The sequence below is a fragment of the Aureobasidium pullulans genome (assembly GCF_000721785.1).
Source record: "Aureobasidium pullulans EXF-150 unplaced genomic scaffold scaffold_21, whole genome shotgun sequence".
Classification (NCBI taxonomy): domain Eukaryota; kingdom Fungi; phylum Ascomycota; class Dothideomycetes; order Dothideales; family Saccotheciaceae; genus Aureobasidium; species Aureobasidium pullulans.
The window spans coordinates 128,037-145,024 of record NW_021941041.1 but is presented as its reverse complement, the minus strand read 5'-3'; the positions used below and the strand labels follow the sequence as shown (position 1 = coordinate 145,024).

Here is a 16,988-nt window from a genome sequence, read left to right as displayed (position 1 = left end):
ATCTTCAGGTCGTTCGAGCCGAGTCGTGATGCTCGACATGATGAGCGCGCCGCAGCCAAAGCGGGTGATTGGCGAGGCCAGGTCGATGGTCGACAGAGGCGAGGAAGTGTCGTGAAAGGTGATGATGGTCGAGTATTGTCTCGTGACAATCTACCACAGCTTCCACGAAGACGAAGGCTTGGTGTCACCGGGCGTGGTGTTTCCGGGATTCAATTCGGCAAACTTCTTCGAGTCATCCTCTTCCTTCTTCTGGCGGCGCAATTCTCTTGCTCTTTCCATACGTGCTTCCTTTTGCTTGCGTTCGATCTGCTTGCGGTCGATGATCTCCATGGCGCGTGTCATGCCTTCCTTCTCTGCCAATCGCTTGTACTGGCAGTACTGGTACATTCCAGCGGATCCGATGACGAAGGTGCCGACAGCCCAGTTGGTGGCGGATTGGATCGGTGCTGAGACAAGTAGTTAGTATACGCGATTGACAAGTGTCAGAGGCGACAGCGACGTACCCCTCCAAATGGCCCTCGAACTGCCCACTACGAAACCAGCAGTCATACCAGTGAGCAGAGAGTCTCTGACACATGGCTTCTTGGGCAGACTGGCGAAATCATCGATCTTGATTGTCTTTGCAGCGTCGACCAGAGTGACATCTTCAGCCGAGCCACCGGCGGTATGCTGTGATGCGGCAGCGGCGTAGACATTTGCATTCTCAGGCTTCTTTGCGTGTGTAGCTTCGGCGTCTGACCATTGGTCCGAAGTAAAAGCCTTTTCCGGGGTTGCGGGTTGCCGTGTCGTGTCGTCTGCCATTGTGTATGTGTATGTGTGTGGAGTGTTTGCAGAGAGATGCGCTCGCGATTCCTTGAACAACCCAAAAGTCGATGAACTCATGCGGCAAAGGCACGCTTGGACCCTGGACGGGCTTCTTGCTTGACACGAGCCGGAGATCGGGCGGTTCATTCTCAGCCCTAGCCGCCTCCTTTAGATCTGTTCACGTCCACGTCGCGAGATTTCGCGTTACGACCGCGCATCGCTTCGTTTACCGCCGTCTTTGTTTTTGTATGTCGACAATTACATGCCTATTTCTCCCTATACCAATCCCTTCACAGCTCTACAGGTTTAATGATTCATGGTTTTCGTTTAAAGAACTTAATTCGGCATTCTTCACTTTACATCACATCAGCACATTCGAGAATCACAACCTACACAACCACCCACCATGGCGAGACAGAACGGCCAAAACTTCCGCCGTATGGGCAAGAACGGCAACACTTCCTACGGCTCACGGAAGATGAAGACGGCAGACATCTCCACACTACGGGGATCAGAAGCAACATCACAAAATGAGAAACTCGAGGCCACACGGCTCGCCCACAAGATCGACGAGGCCATGGGCTTTGAACGCTTCGAGGCCGGGAGGAAAAGAGAAGGATGGCTTATCAACATGCACAGCACCACCATCGAAGACACAAAGAACCAAGGAGGTCGCGCGGGCGTCGACTTTTACTTTCTCCAAGACGACGGAAATACTTTCAAGGCCACCGTCGAGTACGATCCGTATTTCCTGATTGCCGTGAAGCGAGGCAAGGAGCCAGAAGTCGAAGAGTGGTGCAAGAGATCCTTTGAGGGTATGGTGAAGACCGTTCAAAGGATAGACAAGGAGGATCTGTCAATGGTACGTGGAAGGCTTCAAATGCACTCGAAGCTTTTGACTAATCCGTTTCGCAGCCAAACCACTTACTCGGACACCGAAGGAATTTCCTCAAGCTCACATTCGCAAACGTAAACGACCTATTACAAGTTAGAAGAGGCATCTCACCCGTCGCCGAAAAGAACAAGAGCAAGATGAACGCCATGGACACATACGCAGAAGTCGCAACTGCAAACGCCGGAATGGACTTGTTCGATGACGACTTCGACCAAGCGAACAAGGCCAGCATCTTCGACGCCAGCGACTTCATTGTCGACATCAGAGAGTACGACGTACCGTACCACGTACGAGTAGCCATCGACAAGGACATCCGAATAGGAAAATGGTACACCGTCGAGGCGAAGCACGGTCACATCACATTGACATGCATCGAGGAGAGGTTACAACGTGCTGATCCTGTCATTCTGGCCTTTGATATCGAGACTTGCAAAGCACCGCTCAAGTTCCCCGACGCTGCAGTCGATCAGATTATGATGATTTCGTACATGATCGATGGCCAAGGTTTCCTCATCACAAATCGAGAAATTGTCTCCGAGGATATTGCCGACTTCGAATACACGCCCAAGCCCGAATACGAGGGACCTTTCCTAATTTTCAACGAGCCGGACGAGAGAGCTTTGCTGGAACGCTTCTTCGATTGTATCAAGGAAGCGCGTCCAACAATTATCGTCACATACAACGGTGACTTCTTCGATTGGCCGTACGTCGAAGCTAGAGCTAGTATTCAAGGCATCGACATGTACCAAGAGATCGGCTTCCGTAAGAACAGCGAGGACATCTACCAGTCAAATTACTGCGCACACATGGACGCCTTTGCCTGGGTCAACCGTGACAGTTACTTGCCGCAAGGAAGTAGAGGTCTGAAAGCCGTCACAGTTGCCAAACTTGGCTACGACCCCGATGAACTGGACCCGGAACTGATGACACCTTATGCTCAGGAACGACCACAGACTCTGGCCGAGTACTCTGTCTCAGATGCCGTGGCGACATATTATCTCTACATGAAATACGTACATCCTTTCATTTTCTCGCTATGTACCATTATTCCCCTAGGACCAGATGATGTGTTGCGAAAGGGTACTGGTACACTTTGCGAGATGTTGCTCATGGTCCAAGCATATCAGAAGGAGATTGTACTGCCCAACAAGCATCAAGCACCACGAGAATCCTTCTGGGAAGGCCATCTACTGGAGTCAGAAACTTATGTTGGTGGTCACGTCGAGAGTATTGAATGTGGTGTCTTCCGCGCCGACATTCCATGCAACTTCGCGGTGGATCCTGCCGCCATCGAGGAACTAATCAAAGAACTCGACAACGCACTCAAGTTCAGTATCACAGTGGAAGAGAAGAAGTCAATGGATGACATTGAGAACTATGAAGAAGTCAAGGCACAGATCTTGGAGAGGCTCATCCAACTCAAGGAGACCCCAAACCGCAAAGAGAAGCCTCTGATCTACCATTTGGATGTCGCATCTATGTATCCCAACATCATGACGACAAATCGTCTGCAACCAGATTCCATGATCGAGGAAGCAGACTGCGCTGCTTGCGACTTCAACAGACCTGGCAAAACTTGTGATCGAAGATTACCCTGGTCGTGGAGAGGAGAGTACTTGCCTGCGAAGCGCGACGAGTACAACATGATTCGCCACGCTCTCGAGAGTGAAAAGTTCCCTGGCAAATATGCGAACAGCTTAGCTCGAAGTTTCCAAGACCTGTCTCTTGATGAGCAATCGGTACTGGTCAAGAAACGACTACAAGATTACAGCAAAAAGATCTATCACAAGATTCACGAGGCCAAAACGATCGAGAAGGAAGCCATCATCTGCCAACGAGAAAACCCATTCTACGTCGACACCGTCAAGGACTTCCGTGACAGAAGATACGATTTCAAGGGAAAGCAGAAGGTCTGGAAAGGCAAAACTGAAGACTTGAAGAAAGCTGGTGCTTCCGCTGCTGAAGTCGATGATGCCAAGAAGATGATCATTCTGTTCGATTCTCTACAACTGGCTCACAAGGTCATCTTGAACAGTTTCTACGGTTATGTCATGAGAAAAGGTTCTCGCTGGTACTCCATGGAGATGGCCGGTGTCACTTGTTTGACTGGTGCCCGAATCATTCAAATGGCCAGACAGCTGGTTGAACGCATCGGAAGACCCCTCGAACTCGACACTGACGGTATTTGGTGTATTCTTCCTGCGACTTTCCCTGAGAACTTCGCATTCAAGCTGAAGAATGGCAAGAAACTCGCCATATCATACCCTTGCGTCATGTTGAATCATCGTGTTCACGATGGATTCACCAACCATCAATACCAGGAACTGGTCGATCCTCAAAACTTCCGCTACGAGACACATAGCGACAACACTATTTTCTTCGAAGTCGACGGACCTTACAGAGCCATGATCCTGCCAACCTCCAAGGAAGAAGACAAGAATTTGAAGAAGCGTTATGCTGTATTCAACCACGATGGTACTCTTGCTGAGCTGAAAGGTTTCGAAGTCAAACGTCGTGGTGAGCTCAAGCTGATCAAGATCTTCCAAACACAGATCTTCAAGTTCTTCTTGGAAGGCACAACGCTTGAGGAGACTTATGGTGCAGTCGCCAAGGTTGCCAACAGATGGCTGGATGTTCTTGACTCTCATGGTTCCACTCTGGCTGATGAAGAGCTCATTGATCTTATTTGCGAGAACAAGAGTATGGCCAAGACACTCGAGGAGTACGGCGCTCAAAAGTCAACCGCCATCACCACAGCGAAGCGTCTCGCCGAGTTCTTGGGTGAGCAAATGGTCAAGGACAAGGGCTTGAACTGCAAGTACATTATCTCATCACGACCCAGAAACTCTCCCGTCACGGAACGTGCCATTCCGGTCGCCATCTTCTCGGCTGAAGAGTCGGTCAAGAAGCACTACCTTAGAAAGTGGATGAAGGATGACCCGGGTGACATGGATCCTCGTACCGTCATCGACTGGAACTACTACCTTGAACGTCTGGGATCGGTCATACAGAAGCTGATTACAATTCCTGCTGCTCTGCAGAAGATTCGCAACCCTGTTCCTCGTGTTGCTCATCCCGATTGGCTTGAGCGCAGAATCAGAATCAAGGATGATGTCTTCAAGCAAAAGAAGATGACAGACATGTTCCTGAAGAAGCCTTTGGAGGATGTTGACCTCAACGCCGCCAACGGAAGAATTGTCGGAGATCTTGAAGATTTTGGTTCGTCTTCATTGACTGTACCAAAGAGAGCCATTGTCTCGAGAGTTCACTCGTCGCAGAAGCGAAAGGCTGCTGAAGTCGAGCCTGCTGCACCTATCAACCCTTACGACAGTCTTCCTCCGAACATGCCTTCCATCACAGAGGACTACGAGGGCTGGCTTCAGTACCAAAAGAAGAAGTGGAAGATTCAAAAGCAGGCTCGCAAGAGAAGAAGACAGCTCTTCGGTGAAAAGCGTGTTGACAATACCGATGCCATTGGCAATATGTTCCGCAATCAGAGTGAGTTGATGTACAACTCGACCTGGCAGATTCTACAGCTCTGCGAGGGTGAGAGCCCTGGCGAAGTCAAGGCTTTCGTCTTGATTGACCAAAAGGTTCATCAGCTCAAGGTTGTGGTACCGCGTCAAGTCTTCCTCAACTTGAAGGGAGACGATCTGCCCGATGTATCTGTGGATGGTGTGGAGGCGGAGAAGGTGGTCAACTACACTCTGCCGAATGGCCATCCTTCGGTGCATCTCTTCAAGCTCAGCATGCCTGAACATGTCTACATCAAAGACGCGGATAAGCTTGCAGCACTTTTCAACCACTCCAGTGTTGAAGGTGTGTACGAGACGCAAGTACCGCTGGACATCAGAGCAGTTCTGGAGCTCGGCAGCACCTGCACCTTTGATGAAAAGCAAGCAGGTGTTTTGGGTAAAGGTATGACCCACGGTTTCGACCTGTCTGCACTGCACTACGTGCCTCCCAAGCAACCTTACCTATCTTCCTCGCCCATGAGCTACCTCTACCTCTACCACGTCATTGCTGGCGAGCGCCAGATCTTTGCTCTATTCTCCACTTCCAAGAAGGAGGCCCAGATTGTTGTCCTCAACAGATCCCGTGCTGATCAAGGTATGCCTAATGTCGACCGTATCTATCAAGACATGTATGCCAAGAAGCTGGAGGAAAGCAATGGAGAGCCATGGCAAGATGTTTTGGAGTATCAAGAGGGCATTCACTTCAAGACTGTCAACGTCACTACCAAGAAGAGAGCACTCCAGGAAGTCGGCGATGCCATCAAGAAGATCCAGAAAGAGGAGGCCAATCCTCTTATGGTGGTCATCCAATCTCAACAGCCTCGTCTGCTGAGACATGATCTGCCCATTCTTCAAGATTTGCCTATGCTGCCTCTAAAATCTGATGAAGACGACAAGAGACTGCCTCCGCTGGGATGGCAGTCATTCGTTGCCAAGAGATTGGTTGGACATTACCTTGACCTCGGATCGTGGATAACACACCTGATCGAGCTCAGTCGCTACGGCAATGTTCCTCTCTGCAACCTCGAGAAGGACGATCCACGCTTCCTGATCGACATCTCGTACGCACGAAGATTGCAAAAGGAGAAAGTGGTGCTTTGGTGGTCGGCCAACCCACGTCCTGATCACGCAGGCTATGAGAAGGATGACATTCTCGCTGCTATGGAGACTGTGGATATGCCTTCTGTCAACAATCCCGGAACCTACTCTTCTGTCTGCATCGATCTCAGTGTCAAGAATCTGGCAATCAACACCATTTTGTGTTCTGCAGTTCTCAATGATGCTGAAGGTGCCGATTCGATGGGCTTGTCTATCCCGCCGCCCGGTGAAGAAGGCATTGAGGATATCTCGCATGTTGCCTCTGGCGAAAACACATTTGCTCAAGCAGGTATCATGGCTTTGAGAGAGATGGTCAGAGCTTGGTGGGAAGAAGCTTGCCGTGGTGGTGGCATGGCAGATGTCATGGTTCAACATCTGGTACGCTGGATTGAAAACCCTGGCTCCTTCTTATACGACAAGTCATTGCACTACTACGTGCAAATGATGTCAAGGAAAGCTCTGCAGCAACTCATGTCCGAGTTCAGACGTGTCGGTTCGCATGTGGTGTATGCTAGTGCAAATCGCCTGCTGTTACAAACCACCAAGGCCGAAGTCGGCAATGCCTACGCCTACAGTCAGTACATCCTCAAGACGGTCAACGCCAAGCCATCCTTCAACTTCCTCGATCTCAGCATCACCGAATACTGGGACTACCTAATCTGGTACGACGAGTTCAACTACGGAGGAAAAGGATGTGCAGAAGTCGTCGAAGTCGAAAACCAAACCCTCAACACAATCATGGAGTGGCAGATCGGCACCTTCTTACCTCGCATCTTACAACCCATGTTCAATGATTGGGTTGTCGAATACATCAATCTCATGCACGCGCGCAAAAGACCTTCGGAAACATCAAGCGGTGCTCCTCGACCGACTCAACTTCCCATCCACGCGTCCATTTTCGCTTCCGAAAAGGACGATCAAACGACTCCTGGACATGTGCTGGCGAAATCGTTTTCCAAACCGCTGGCGAAACAGATCAAAGCTTTGATCAAACGTCAACGCACGGAAGCCATGCACGAAGATCTCGCCGCCGATTGGAGTTTCCCCATCCTCCCTGGTTCCTCTGGCAGTCTTCAGAATCCAGTCTTGCAATTGGTGAAATCCATCATGCAAGTGCTGAGTCTGGATAAAACCATAACTCTAGAAGCCCGCCTCCTCCGCAAAGAATTGTTGCATCTTTTCGAAATCCGCGAATTCAGCGCCGAAGGTGCTTTTGCGAATCCTTCGAATAGTCTCGCTATCAAGCAGTTGTCATGTCCGGAATGCTGTCTTCCCAGGGATATAGACCTCTGTCGCGATTCCGACATCATCCCCACCTCCGCAACCACTGCTCCTTCCACCACCAGCACCACCACACATTCACTAACAATCCACTGTCACAATTGCACCGCCCTCTTCGACCGCCTACTCATCGAAGAACGCCTGCTCGCCGAAGTACAAAAACTGATCCTGCAATGGACGACGCAGGATCTGAAATGTGGCAAATGTGGACGCATCCGCCAGAATGAATTCATGGAACATTGCAGTTGTGCTGGGGAGTGGGGGGTCAGTGTTAAAAGGGAGGAAGTGGTGAAATCACTCAAGGTTTATGGGGGCGTGGGCAGGTTTTATGGGATGAGGATGTTGGAGGATGTGGTGGGGGGTGTGGTTGATGGTGTGTGAGGGAAGGGGATGGAGGGGATGAGGGAAGGTATGGATGGATGGGGTTTGTCATTTGTTGGGAATGGCGTTTAGGGGAGGGGGGCATTGCTGGAGTTGAGATGGGAAGATGGGGAGATGAGCGATATGTATATATTTGCTGAACTACAAAATTATGATGAAGATTATCACATCACATTGCTTTAGTTTTTTGCAAGGTAGTTGTGCAATATCAAGAGTCTTGTGGGAAGTGTCCTCGGAGGTTGAGAATTTCGCTGGCATATAGTAGCAGCGTTATTCGTTCTTGACCTTCTCATTTGCCAAAAAGTCTGCGGCCAAAGTTCGTGTCTTTTAAGCTCCGAAAGTGTTGTGCCATTTCAAGAGTTCACACGCTGTTCTTGAGGTTCAGGTGTGCAGGAGGTAGCAATGTTGTTTACTGGCCTGGTGGATAAGATTTCGCTACTGCTTCCCTCAAATTCTGCTAAACTCAGTTTATGCTCAGGATGGGTGATGTACGATGCCCTCTCAGATAAAGTCGTCTCAAATGTCAGCTGGTTAACAGGGTACCTCTCTGTAGATGACTGCACCAAACCCAAAGATATCTTGCATTTCTACAGCTTTGTTGTATTTCAGATACGATGGCTGGTGAGGTGATGACAGAATCTCGTATTCTGAGGGTTAGTTAGTTGGTCCTTTGTGTGCATTGGTTGTTAAAGTGCAAGAAAGACCGTGAGGAGGCATTGATATTTGACTTCGAGCATGTAATTCACCAAGAGCTCGTGGGGTTGTTTCCAGGATAAGGGGTAAGTGGGAGGTGTTTCGTTCTCTTGAAGGACCTAGTAATCAATATGATATCCCAAGGGTGGTAGGATGTACTGACGGCGCATTCAAGAAATGCAAGGGGGTCGAGTCGAAATGTGCAGAATCGATAAACTGGAAGATCCTGAGAAGACTTGAATTTTCCAGCTTTGAGGGTGTTTTGCACGAATATGTTGTCGAGTTGTTGTTGAGGGAAAATAGTGTTGAGTGGGAAGGTACCATGTTTGTCCTGTGCATGGAGATGGTCTGGTGATCATGATAAGACGCGTAGTGATTTGGCTTCGAAAGTAGTGGCTTCTTCCAAAAGATCTGTCTGTGAATGGAACCAGATTCCAGAAGGCCGGCGGCGATGAACATTCTGTTGTCATTTTTTGATCGTAACAGCCTAGGTAGTCATGCAGCATCGCTGGCAGGATTTCTGAAATTTTCAGAGTTCAATAAGTGGATGGTCACTGATGTCAAGCAAAGTCTGTTTGGTAGGAGCGACCCCTCACTACTTTCAGCATCTTCATCAGACATGCAAATCATTCATCAAGACAGCATGTTTGAGCGTTTTGGAAAGAGCAGCGCGTGGCATGTGAGACAAGCGAGCAGATTTGGATTTCGTGCCAAGGGTTTCGAGCTGGGAGAGCTGGGGTACATGTCGTCGGTACATGATTTGGGCTGTTGGGAGGATGAAAAATGAGGGCTGGCAAGGAAGGAGGGCAAGAGAGGGTTTGACCAGATATACAATCAGCGAGATGACTGGCGTGACAATTTGAATTTCGGAAAGGCCTTTTGGATTCTAAAGAGTAGATTGGGTAGTGTATCACTAGTCGTGCGTTGTGGAGCTTGCAGTGTGATTGCATGTCCGCGAACCAAGAACAAGATCCGCGCGCCTCTGGAAGGCACGGTGTCCCCTGCCCGAAGATGTCATGTTTTTGCCCTTTACGGGCCTGGCCATTGCCTTGTCCTTTTACGTTTCCCATACTCCCACTCGTAAAATCATGGCAGTATTTCATGCAGGAAATCGACCAGGATGTGTCTTTTGAAGTTGGTCAGCACAGCCCGTGGGGAGGGAGTCACGGGACTTGCCTTACGGTTCCCAAAGCCGAGAATTGAGGAGAAGGCAAGCGCGACTCTGGCAGACGGGTGGTTCTTTCCAGACTGAAGGCACTCCGAGGCATCAATACGCGCGTGTCCAACGACTCGACAGACCGACTTTTTTGTTTTGCATTAGGTACGTTTGTTTATTCTACCTCTGCTCGGTCTATTCGGACCAGGCCCAATGCTCCCCATGGCCTACCCCGGTCTGAAGAACGAGACACCTCATCACCCACCCAACCACCGTCACACACCCACCACCAACTCCACCTCCACAGAGGTCATCGCAACGCGAACATCGCTTTCACACCCAAGCGCCCGTATCAATGTCTTGGCCCTAGCACTATCGCGTCGCCATCCATCATCCTTCACATGCCCTCGGTCGCGTACAGACGCGTCGCAGTCGGATCTAGCTAACCCACCTCGATAGGGCGTGTGCCCCATGCTGTAACCAGCTTCGACCATGAGTGCGCCGTGGCCCGGTCAGAGCAATGGCGTCTACATGAACCCATCCATGTCGTCGCTCTATGCGAACCCCAATTCCTCAAACATTGATCTCAACTCGTTTGCCCAGAATGGCAGCATCAACCCGCAACAAGCCTTTGGCGCGCCGCAACAGACCTACAACGTTAACCCCGTCGTACCTTCAAAACGCGCCCGACCCTCGGAAGACCAGATGCATCACTCGCCGCATGCCCCGTCACAGTCTCTAGACATGTCGCGATCGCAAACCCCAATGCAGGCTGGCGCGCCCTTTGGCGCATTCAATCCCCAGCAACAGCAGCAGCAACCGTTTCAAGCTCCGCCCACTCCTTACCAACATCTGCAGCAGAACACCTCTGCCTCGGCCAATGCTACGCCATCACCAACCATGCAGCCTCAGCAGTTCCGTCCGCCGCAGCAGCCACCGCAGCGCATGTCAACAGCCTCGCCTGCTACTTTCGCCCAGACCATGTCGCCGGCTCCTTCGACCGCTTCAAACAACATGATGCAGCCCGGCAACTTCAATCCACAGCAGTCGTTCGGCGGGAACAACTTCAATCCGTCTTCCTCTGCAGCCATGAACATGTCGCAAGGCATCACCTCTGTACCTCAGATGCAGCAACAATATCAGCAGAAACTCTACCAACAACGCTTGCAACAACAGCAACAACGCCTGCAGGCCAATAGTATGGCTCAAGTCCGCGCCAATGCTGCTCAGACTGCAGCCGGCTTCAATCCCGCAGCTGCTGCCGCCAATGCCAGTGTTGGAGGCGCGAATGGCATGGCAGCTCCCGGACAACCTTCTGCGCAGTCTAATCAACAGAAGCAAGAACAATGGATGCGATCGCTGCAACAATTCTGCCAACAGAATAACAGACCCTTCAACCCCCAACCGACCATCTGCGGACGACCATTGCCTTTGTACATAATATGGGTCATTGTGTTGCAACATGGCGGTTCCACTCGCGTCACTCAGTTCTCAGGCTGGCCTACCATCGCCCAAAAGGTCGGCTTCAACCTTCAACAATACCCTACAGCAGCAAATGAGCTGCAGCAATTGTTCGATACTCACTTGGGCCAATATGAGCGCGTCTTCATGCAAGCGCGCATGCAACAACGTCAACAAGCTGCTTCTCTACAAGCCCGCCAGTTGGCTGGCCTAGGCGCACCGAGTCCCGCTCAAAGCTCGCCTGGTCGTCCCAACGATCCGCTCTCGGCCCAACAGCAGACGATGTTGCAGATGCAGCAGAAGGCTCAACAGCAGCAACAGCAAATGGCACAGGCTCAGCAGCAGCAGCAACAACAGCAGCAGCAGCAGCAGCAGCAGCAACAGGCGCAACAACAGCAAGCACAACAAGCGCAGCAGGCGCAACAAGCTCAGCAACAGCAGCAACAACAATTGCAAATGCAACAGCAACAAATACAGGCCCAGCAACAGCAGCAGCAGTTGCAACAACAACAAGCTCAGCAACAGCAACAACAACAACAGCAGCAGCAGCAGCAACAGCAGCGTTCGACCCCTGTGCCTATGATGAACCCTCAAGCCACACCTATGCAGCGCCCTGCTCCTACGCCTACTGCTAACGGGATGACCACTCCACAAGCTGCTTTGCAGCAATCAGCCCTGGCCGAGTTCCGCCGTACTTCAAGTGTCGGTAAGATAGATTCGGTACCGCCACCAGACCAGGAAGCTCGAGTCTCAGCATCACCCGCCATCAAAGCTCAGTCAGAAGCAGGTGGAACTCCAGGCATCAAGCGTGAAGCTAGCGCTGCTGAGTTGAAGCACATTACTGGCCAAGAAACAGAATATGAGCCTCATCGACGAACCCTAGACTACTATGGCGGTTACGATATCCTACCCCTGGCCAAACTTGGCGGCGAGATCTCTAGACTAGTTCCCGCTGTTCCAATGGTCGACGAGATGGGATTGATAGACATCCGGGCTCTCACATTGAGTCTGCAGTCTGGCATACACGCCGAGACCCGTCACGCTTTGGACAACTTGATTATGATCTCCGTCGAGCCCCGTATTATATTGGATCTCGAGAAGTGTGAAGACTTGACAGACGTACTGGTTGATTGCGGAGAGGCCCAGCTCGATATCCTTGCAGATGGCGCTGCCGAAGTATCGGACGGTCTCGACTTGCCGTCTTACGAGGATCTTGTCAGGCTGTGTCGCATCGAGAACGAGTCACTGCAAGATGTTCCGGCTGTCGGTACCCAAGAGTATGAGTTAGATCGTGCTGCCGAGCGTCTCGTTGGCGTCACGACATTGTTGCGGAATTTCTCCTTTAACGAAGCAAACCACCGCCTTCTGTCCGCCAGCCCTGTTGTCAACTTTGTCTCAAACGCACTCCGTTTGTTGGGCACTCGTAACACTTTCCTTCGCAACTCGAGGAATGTCGCCGACTTTTACAAGGATATCGTTACCTTCCTCTCTAATATCTCTGGTATCCTGGAGTTGCCCAACCGTGACGATGCTCTTCACATTCTTCAGTTCATCTTGGCATTCGCTCCTCATCCAGCCCCCAAGCTCTCCTCCGACTCTCCGCTACATTTCAACCCATATGTACCTTTGGCGCAACGACATCTCCCGCTGGCAGTCGATTGTCTTGCGAAACTCCTGGCTCGTCAAGAACCCAATCGTTCTTTGTACCGCAGCATCTTCTCTTCTTCACAAACACCCAACTCTTCTGAATCTGTGCCACCAGAAGATCTGCTTACCTCGGCCTTTGCTTTGAGCATTTCTGTCTTACCTGAACGCTCAAAACGAGTGTTCTCAACGACCGTGGAGCTCAAGATGGTAGAAGCTAGAAAGGCTTTGCTAACACAAGGCATGTTGGCTGCTGACATTCTGGCATCGATGCTCCCGACAGCGCAATCATCTGACGAATCAGACGAGAAGAATCTTGCTCGTGCTTGGCTTGGATCTGATGACCGCTGGCCTGGAGGTCTACTACGTATGGCCTTTGTACTCTCGGTCGACCGTAGTGCGCAAGCACAGAGACCCCAACCTGGACATCCTCACATGCAACAGCTAGACCCTGATATGCAGAGTTATGGACTCATCACACATCGAGGTCTAGGTATGTTGGCACGTTTGGTGGAGAAGGCTGGACTGCCAGCGTCAGAAAAGGCCAGATCGAATTCTGATGACGAAGAATCACGAGGTGATGGTGTTCGTGATGGCAGTGATGATGAAGACCAGGACGAGTTTGATGATTATGACAAGCCCACGCCCAGCTGGATAGCAAGGTGTAATCCGGCTCCTCAGCGGGAGACTGTTCTTGGGGCTCTGCTGTCACCAGACGCCGACAAGGTGGCATTGAAGCTGTTGTGCAAACTTTACGATATGGCATCTGCCTGAACGCAGGGGATGGCAAGGGAACGGACAATCAAATAAACAGAAAGTGCGAAAAAAGAACACACATTATTGATCGATCGGATTATGCATATGGGAATAGTGGTATAAAACACGCAAGCGACTCCTTTTTTCCCACCTGAAGTACTGTTTCTTGTTCTCTGCCTTGTATGATGTTGCGATAATGTTGGTGATGACCAGTGAATACGAGATCTGTAAATGCAATCGTGCATATGCCGGCAACCCTTTTCTTGCATCATGCGTCCGTTTGTTTCTTGACACAATTGAAGTTCGTATTTTCTGCTTCATGACTTTGCGGCTCATCCGGATACCGAGTCCTACTTTCGTCTTTCCAAACAGTGCCGCAAGCCACACCTAAAAACGCCTTGATCAATGATACGAGATGATGTTTATGTTTATATCGGAGAAATTATGCAGAGACAGGGTTGTGCCTTATCACTTGGTATACGCCACTTCCGCAATCGAGCAAGCCCCCCATCGGAGGAGGTCGAGGGCTTCGGGGCTCGCTGCTCTCTCCACATCTGCCGTCGCCTTCGATGATTCAACAAAACCCTTCCTCCCTCCTTTTGCCCTCCAGACGTTCGGGCGGCGAAATTTGATGGACACAACAATCCCAAGGAAACTCTAGTAATATAACACCGTTATACAATGGTTTTTCTTTGCGAGTCATTGACAACAGTATTGGAGATGATCCCCCTCGTTTAGCGATGAGATATGATAGTGTCATTTAAGGTTTTGGACTGGGCTGACACCGGCGGGCCCCTGTCAATGTTCCGACCAACAACGGCTCTTCACCTCCTTTCTGCCAGCGAATGGCAGCGAATGGCAGACTCTAGCATAGCCACAACGTTCTTGCCTCTGCCGGAATCTCTCCTTGTTTGTGTGTTGTTCTTTGCCCTCATCATGGGTTGCTCGCGTGGTCGGTTTCGGACTTGAAAGCCACTGATGATGGTTGGGCGTTTTCCCTCTGCGGGAGAAAGGGTTAGGCTCAAGCTCCGTTAGGTTAAGGGAGGGCGTGTGGTTAGATGTTGGTGGCAGATTGTAAGTGATAATATACGAGCCGTCAGGATACGGATAAGGGAGCTGTGCTAGGTGCTTGGGCAATCCTCCAAGGTAGTATTGTACCTGTTCCCTCGTTTCTCTCCTCTGAATCGATTTCTCTTTCTTTCCTTTGCTTTGGTTTTTGGTACACATATACATACAACAAACGACTTTACTTAATGGTGTGCTGATTTGACGACCGTGTGAGAAAGAGATATTATTTGGTTTAAGAGCTTGGATTGGAAACAAGATGGGCTTCTCGTTCAGAAAGGGCAGTGTTATGGAGAGGATGGGCTACAGCGATGAGACCAAATTCCATCAGATCGAATCGCTGGGAGGTGCCCTGGATGCTTTGAGGACGAAAGGCTCGCGCATGAAGCAGAAGATTATCGCTGGTTCGATCGTCTCTGTGCTGCTGGTTTTCGCATTCCTCGCTGTAAGTCTTGTTTCTCCTGCTGCTCTGAAGCTGTCCGGGGACTAATCGTACTCCACCACAGTTCTCCCCTGATACCACAACCTCCTCGCTACGACAAGAACAACTCAACAAATGGTGGAAGACCCACGACGGAACCGACGCGGCAATTGAGAACGGCATCTGGAACAAAACACCAGAAGACCAAGAAGCAGAAGTCGCGCAAGGAACTTGCGACAACGTACCCGAGATCATTCAAGTCGCCATCCTCGAAACTGTACGCGCTCACGATGAAGTCGATGCCGCCCTCGTCCACTCGCTCGCCTCGCAACCAAACGTCAATCTGACACTCTACCAACAAGAACCCCGCTTCGGCAGCGAAAAGATCTTCCACGCTTTCGGTCTCGACTATGCCGGTCCACTCCACCCTGACGATTTCATGGGCACAGACAAACACACCACAATTCCCGACTTCTTGGTACTTACAACATGCGAATTAGCTCTCCGTCAAGCACCCAAACGTCTCGAAGCTCTCCTGGAACAAGGTAAAACCCGCCTCATCTGTATAGTCCACCACTCGGACCACTGGGCCGAAGAACAGCGCAAATCCGACATCCGCCCTTGGGTCGACGCAGGCATGATTGATTTCTGGACACTCTCACCACACACGGCGACTTTCCTCTCCAACACAATCGCAGCTTGGGATTCCAACGACAGCCAGCCTTGGGATAACCCTCCATCCCCTCCCATCCGTGTCTTCGTGCCTATTTTCCCAGTCGTCGCGCCCAACATCACCATATCAGAGAAAGCAATGCAAGGCTTGAGTTTCGCCATGCAAGGTGACTACGATCCTCACCGCAGAGATTACAAGCATATTTTCGAGCGCCTGGGCAACTTTTTGGCAGAGGCGGAAAGAAATGTTTCCATGCATTTACTCGGTCAGGGCAACCGACCCGAAGTCCCAGAAAATGTGAAAGCGCATGTTTTCTTCGATCAAGGGTTGAGTTATACGGATTTCTATGCGTTGTTGTCGAAGGTTTCTGCTGTGTTGCCTGGGTTTGCGAGCCCCGAGTATTTGGACCGCAAGGCTTCTTCGTCCGTACCTGCTTCTTTGATCGCCGGCACACCGCTGGTTGCGGATAGAAGATTATTGGAGGCTTATGCATATGTGGAGGAGGAAAGTGTGTGGTTGCAGGAGGATGGAGAGAATGAATTTGATGTTGTTGGCAGGATGTTGGCGGCCAGTGCCAAGGAAAGAGAACAAAAGAGCCAACACGCCAAAGACAACGCCCAGAGAATCATCGACGGCAACGTGAGAAGGGTAGGGGAGTGGCTAGAAACCGGCATCATCCAGATGTACTGTGCTGGCTCCGAGGGAGAAGACGACTAGATTCTTTTTTCTTTCTTTATTGTTTATATTATCTTCCTTTTCCAATCCCCTTGCGTGAACCGAAATCTTGAAATCACCTATCTGACTGTTTCGAAAAAAAGAACTGTTGGCTGCTTACTGTTCCGATTGCAGAAACACCGACATGGGGTATGGCATAAACAAGACATTGAAGTTCAGGGGTGCATATGCAAAGACGGGAGGGAAGCAGCGAAGCATAAAAAGACAAATCGGAAACCCAAATGCCACAGCCAAGAAAACATGATCCTACACACCTCAAAGGACAATCATGGCTGAGAATTATAAAATGGAAAGCGCAATTCAGGAGTACTGAGTACTTTGAAGGAAGGTGCAGGTGATCAATAGGAGAGCGCGATCGATATCAGAATCGATTCTGTTCACCCCTGAGACAAACACCCAAGACAACACCA

General features: G+C 50.5%; 5 protein-coding genes across 5 annotated transcripts; 3 read left to right on the top strand and 2 right to left on the bottom strand.

Annotated features, from left to right (window-relative positions):
- Positions 1-150: 150 nt before the first annotated feature.
- M438DRAFT_377054 (uncharacterized protein) lies at positions 151-1,212 on the bottom strand (the record flags this gene model as incomplete). Its single annotated transcript, XM_029908704.1, has 3 exons — positions 151-446; positions 504-794; positions 1,206-1,212. 3 exons carry the CDS (start codon positions 1,210-1,212, stop codon positions 151-153), a joined length of 594 nt encoding a protein of 197 aa, XP_029757175.1.
- On the top strand, positions 1,055-8,242 carry M438DRAFT_368160 (DUF1744-domain-containing protein). The gene is made up of 2 exons (XM_029908023.1): positions 1,055-1,666; positions 1,720-8,242. Exons 1-2 carry the CDS (start codon positions 1,211-1,213, stop codon positions 7,972-7,974), a joined length of 6,711 nt encoding a protein of 2,236 aa, XP_029757174.1. The 5' UTR covers positions 1,055-1,210; the 3' UTR covers positions 7,975-8,242.
- A 967-nt stretch (positions 8,243-9,209) lies between these two features.
- Positions 9,210-10,070, bottom strand: M438DRAFT_100163 (uncharacterized protein). Its single transcript, XM_029898625.1, has 2 exons — positions 9,849-10,070; positions 9,210-9,793 (listed from the first exon to the last, which is right to left on the bottom strand). Exon 2 carries the CDS (start codon positions 9,768-9,770, stop codon positions 9,294-9,296), a length of 477 nt encoding a protein of 158 aa, XP_029757173.1. The 5' UTR covers positions 9,771-9,793; positions 9,849-10,070; the 3' UTR covers positions 9,210-9,293.
- On the top strand, positions 9,918-14,033 carry M438DRAFT_348364 (uncharacterized protein). The gene is made up of 2 exons (XM_029906130.1): positions 9,918-9,988; positions 10,283-14,033. Exon 2 carries the CDS (start codon positions 10,316-10,318, stop codon positions 13,700-13,702), a length of 3,387 nt encoding a protein of 1,128 aa, XP_029757172.1. The 5' UTR covers positions 9,918-9,988; positions 10,283-10,315; the 3' UTR covers positions 13,703-14,033.
- Positions 14,034-14,625: 592 nt separating this feature from the next.
- On the top strand, positions 14,626-16,862 carry M438DRAFT_399461 (uncharacterized protein). The gene is made up of 2 exons (XM_029909416.1): positions 14,626-15,194; positions 15,256-16,862. Exons 1-2 carry the CDS (start codon positions 15,009-15,011, stop codon positions 16,558-16,560), a joined length of 1,491 nt encoding a protein of 496 aa, XP_029757171.1. The 5' UTR covers positions 14,626-15,008; the 3' UTR covers positions 16,561-16,862.
- The last annotated feature ends 126 nt before the right edge of the window (positions 16,863-16,988 follow it).

What these genes read in the sequence shown, in the direction of transcription:
- M438DRAFT_368160 (XM_029908023.1), top strand. Translation starts at nt 1,211, where the DNA reads ATGGCGAGACAGAACGGCCAAAACTTCCGCCGTATGGGCAAGAACGGC. An exon ending in ACAAGGAGGATCTGTCAATG is followed by an intron (nt 1,667 to 1,719) that starts GTACGTGGAAGG and finishes TCCGTTTCGCAG; the next exon opens with CCAAACCACTTACTCGGACA.
- M438DRAFT_100163 (XM_029898625.1), bottom strand. Translation starts at nt 9,770, where the DNA reads ATGAAATACTGCCATGATTTTACGAGTGGGAGTATGGGAAACGTAAAA.
- M438DRAFT_348364 (XM_029906130.1), top strand. Translation starts at nt 10,316, where the DNA reads ATGAGTGCGCCGTGGCCCGGTCAGAGCAATGGCGTCTACATGAACCCA.
- M438DRAFT_399461 (XM_029909416.1), top strand. Translation starts at nt 15,009, where the DNA reads ATGGGCTTCTCGTTCAGAAAGGGCAGTGTTATGGAGAGGATGGGCTAC. An exon ending in TGGTTTTCGCATTCCTCGCT is followed by an intron (nt 15,195 to 15,255) that starts GTAAGTCTTGTT and finishes ACTCCACCACAG; the next exon opens with TTCTCCCCTGATACCACAAC.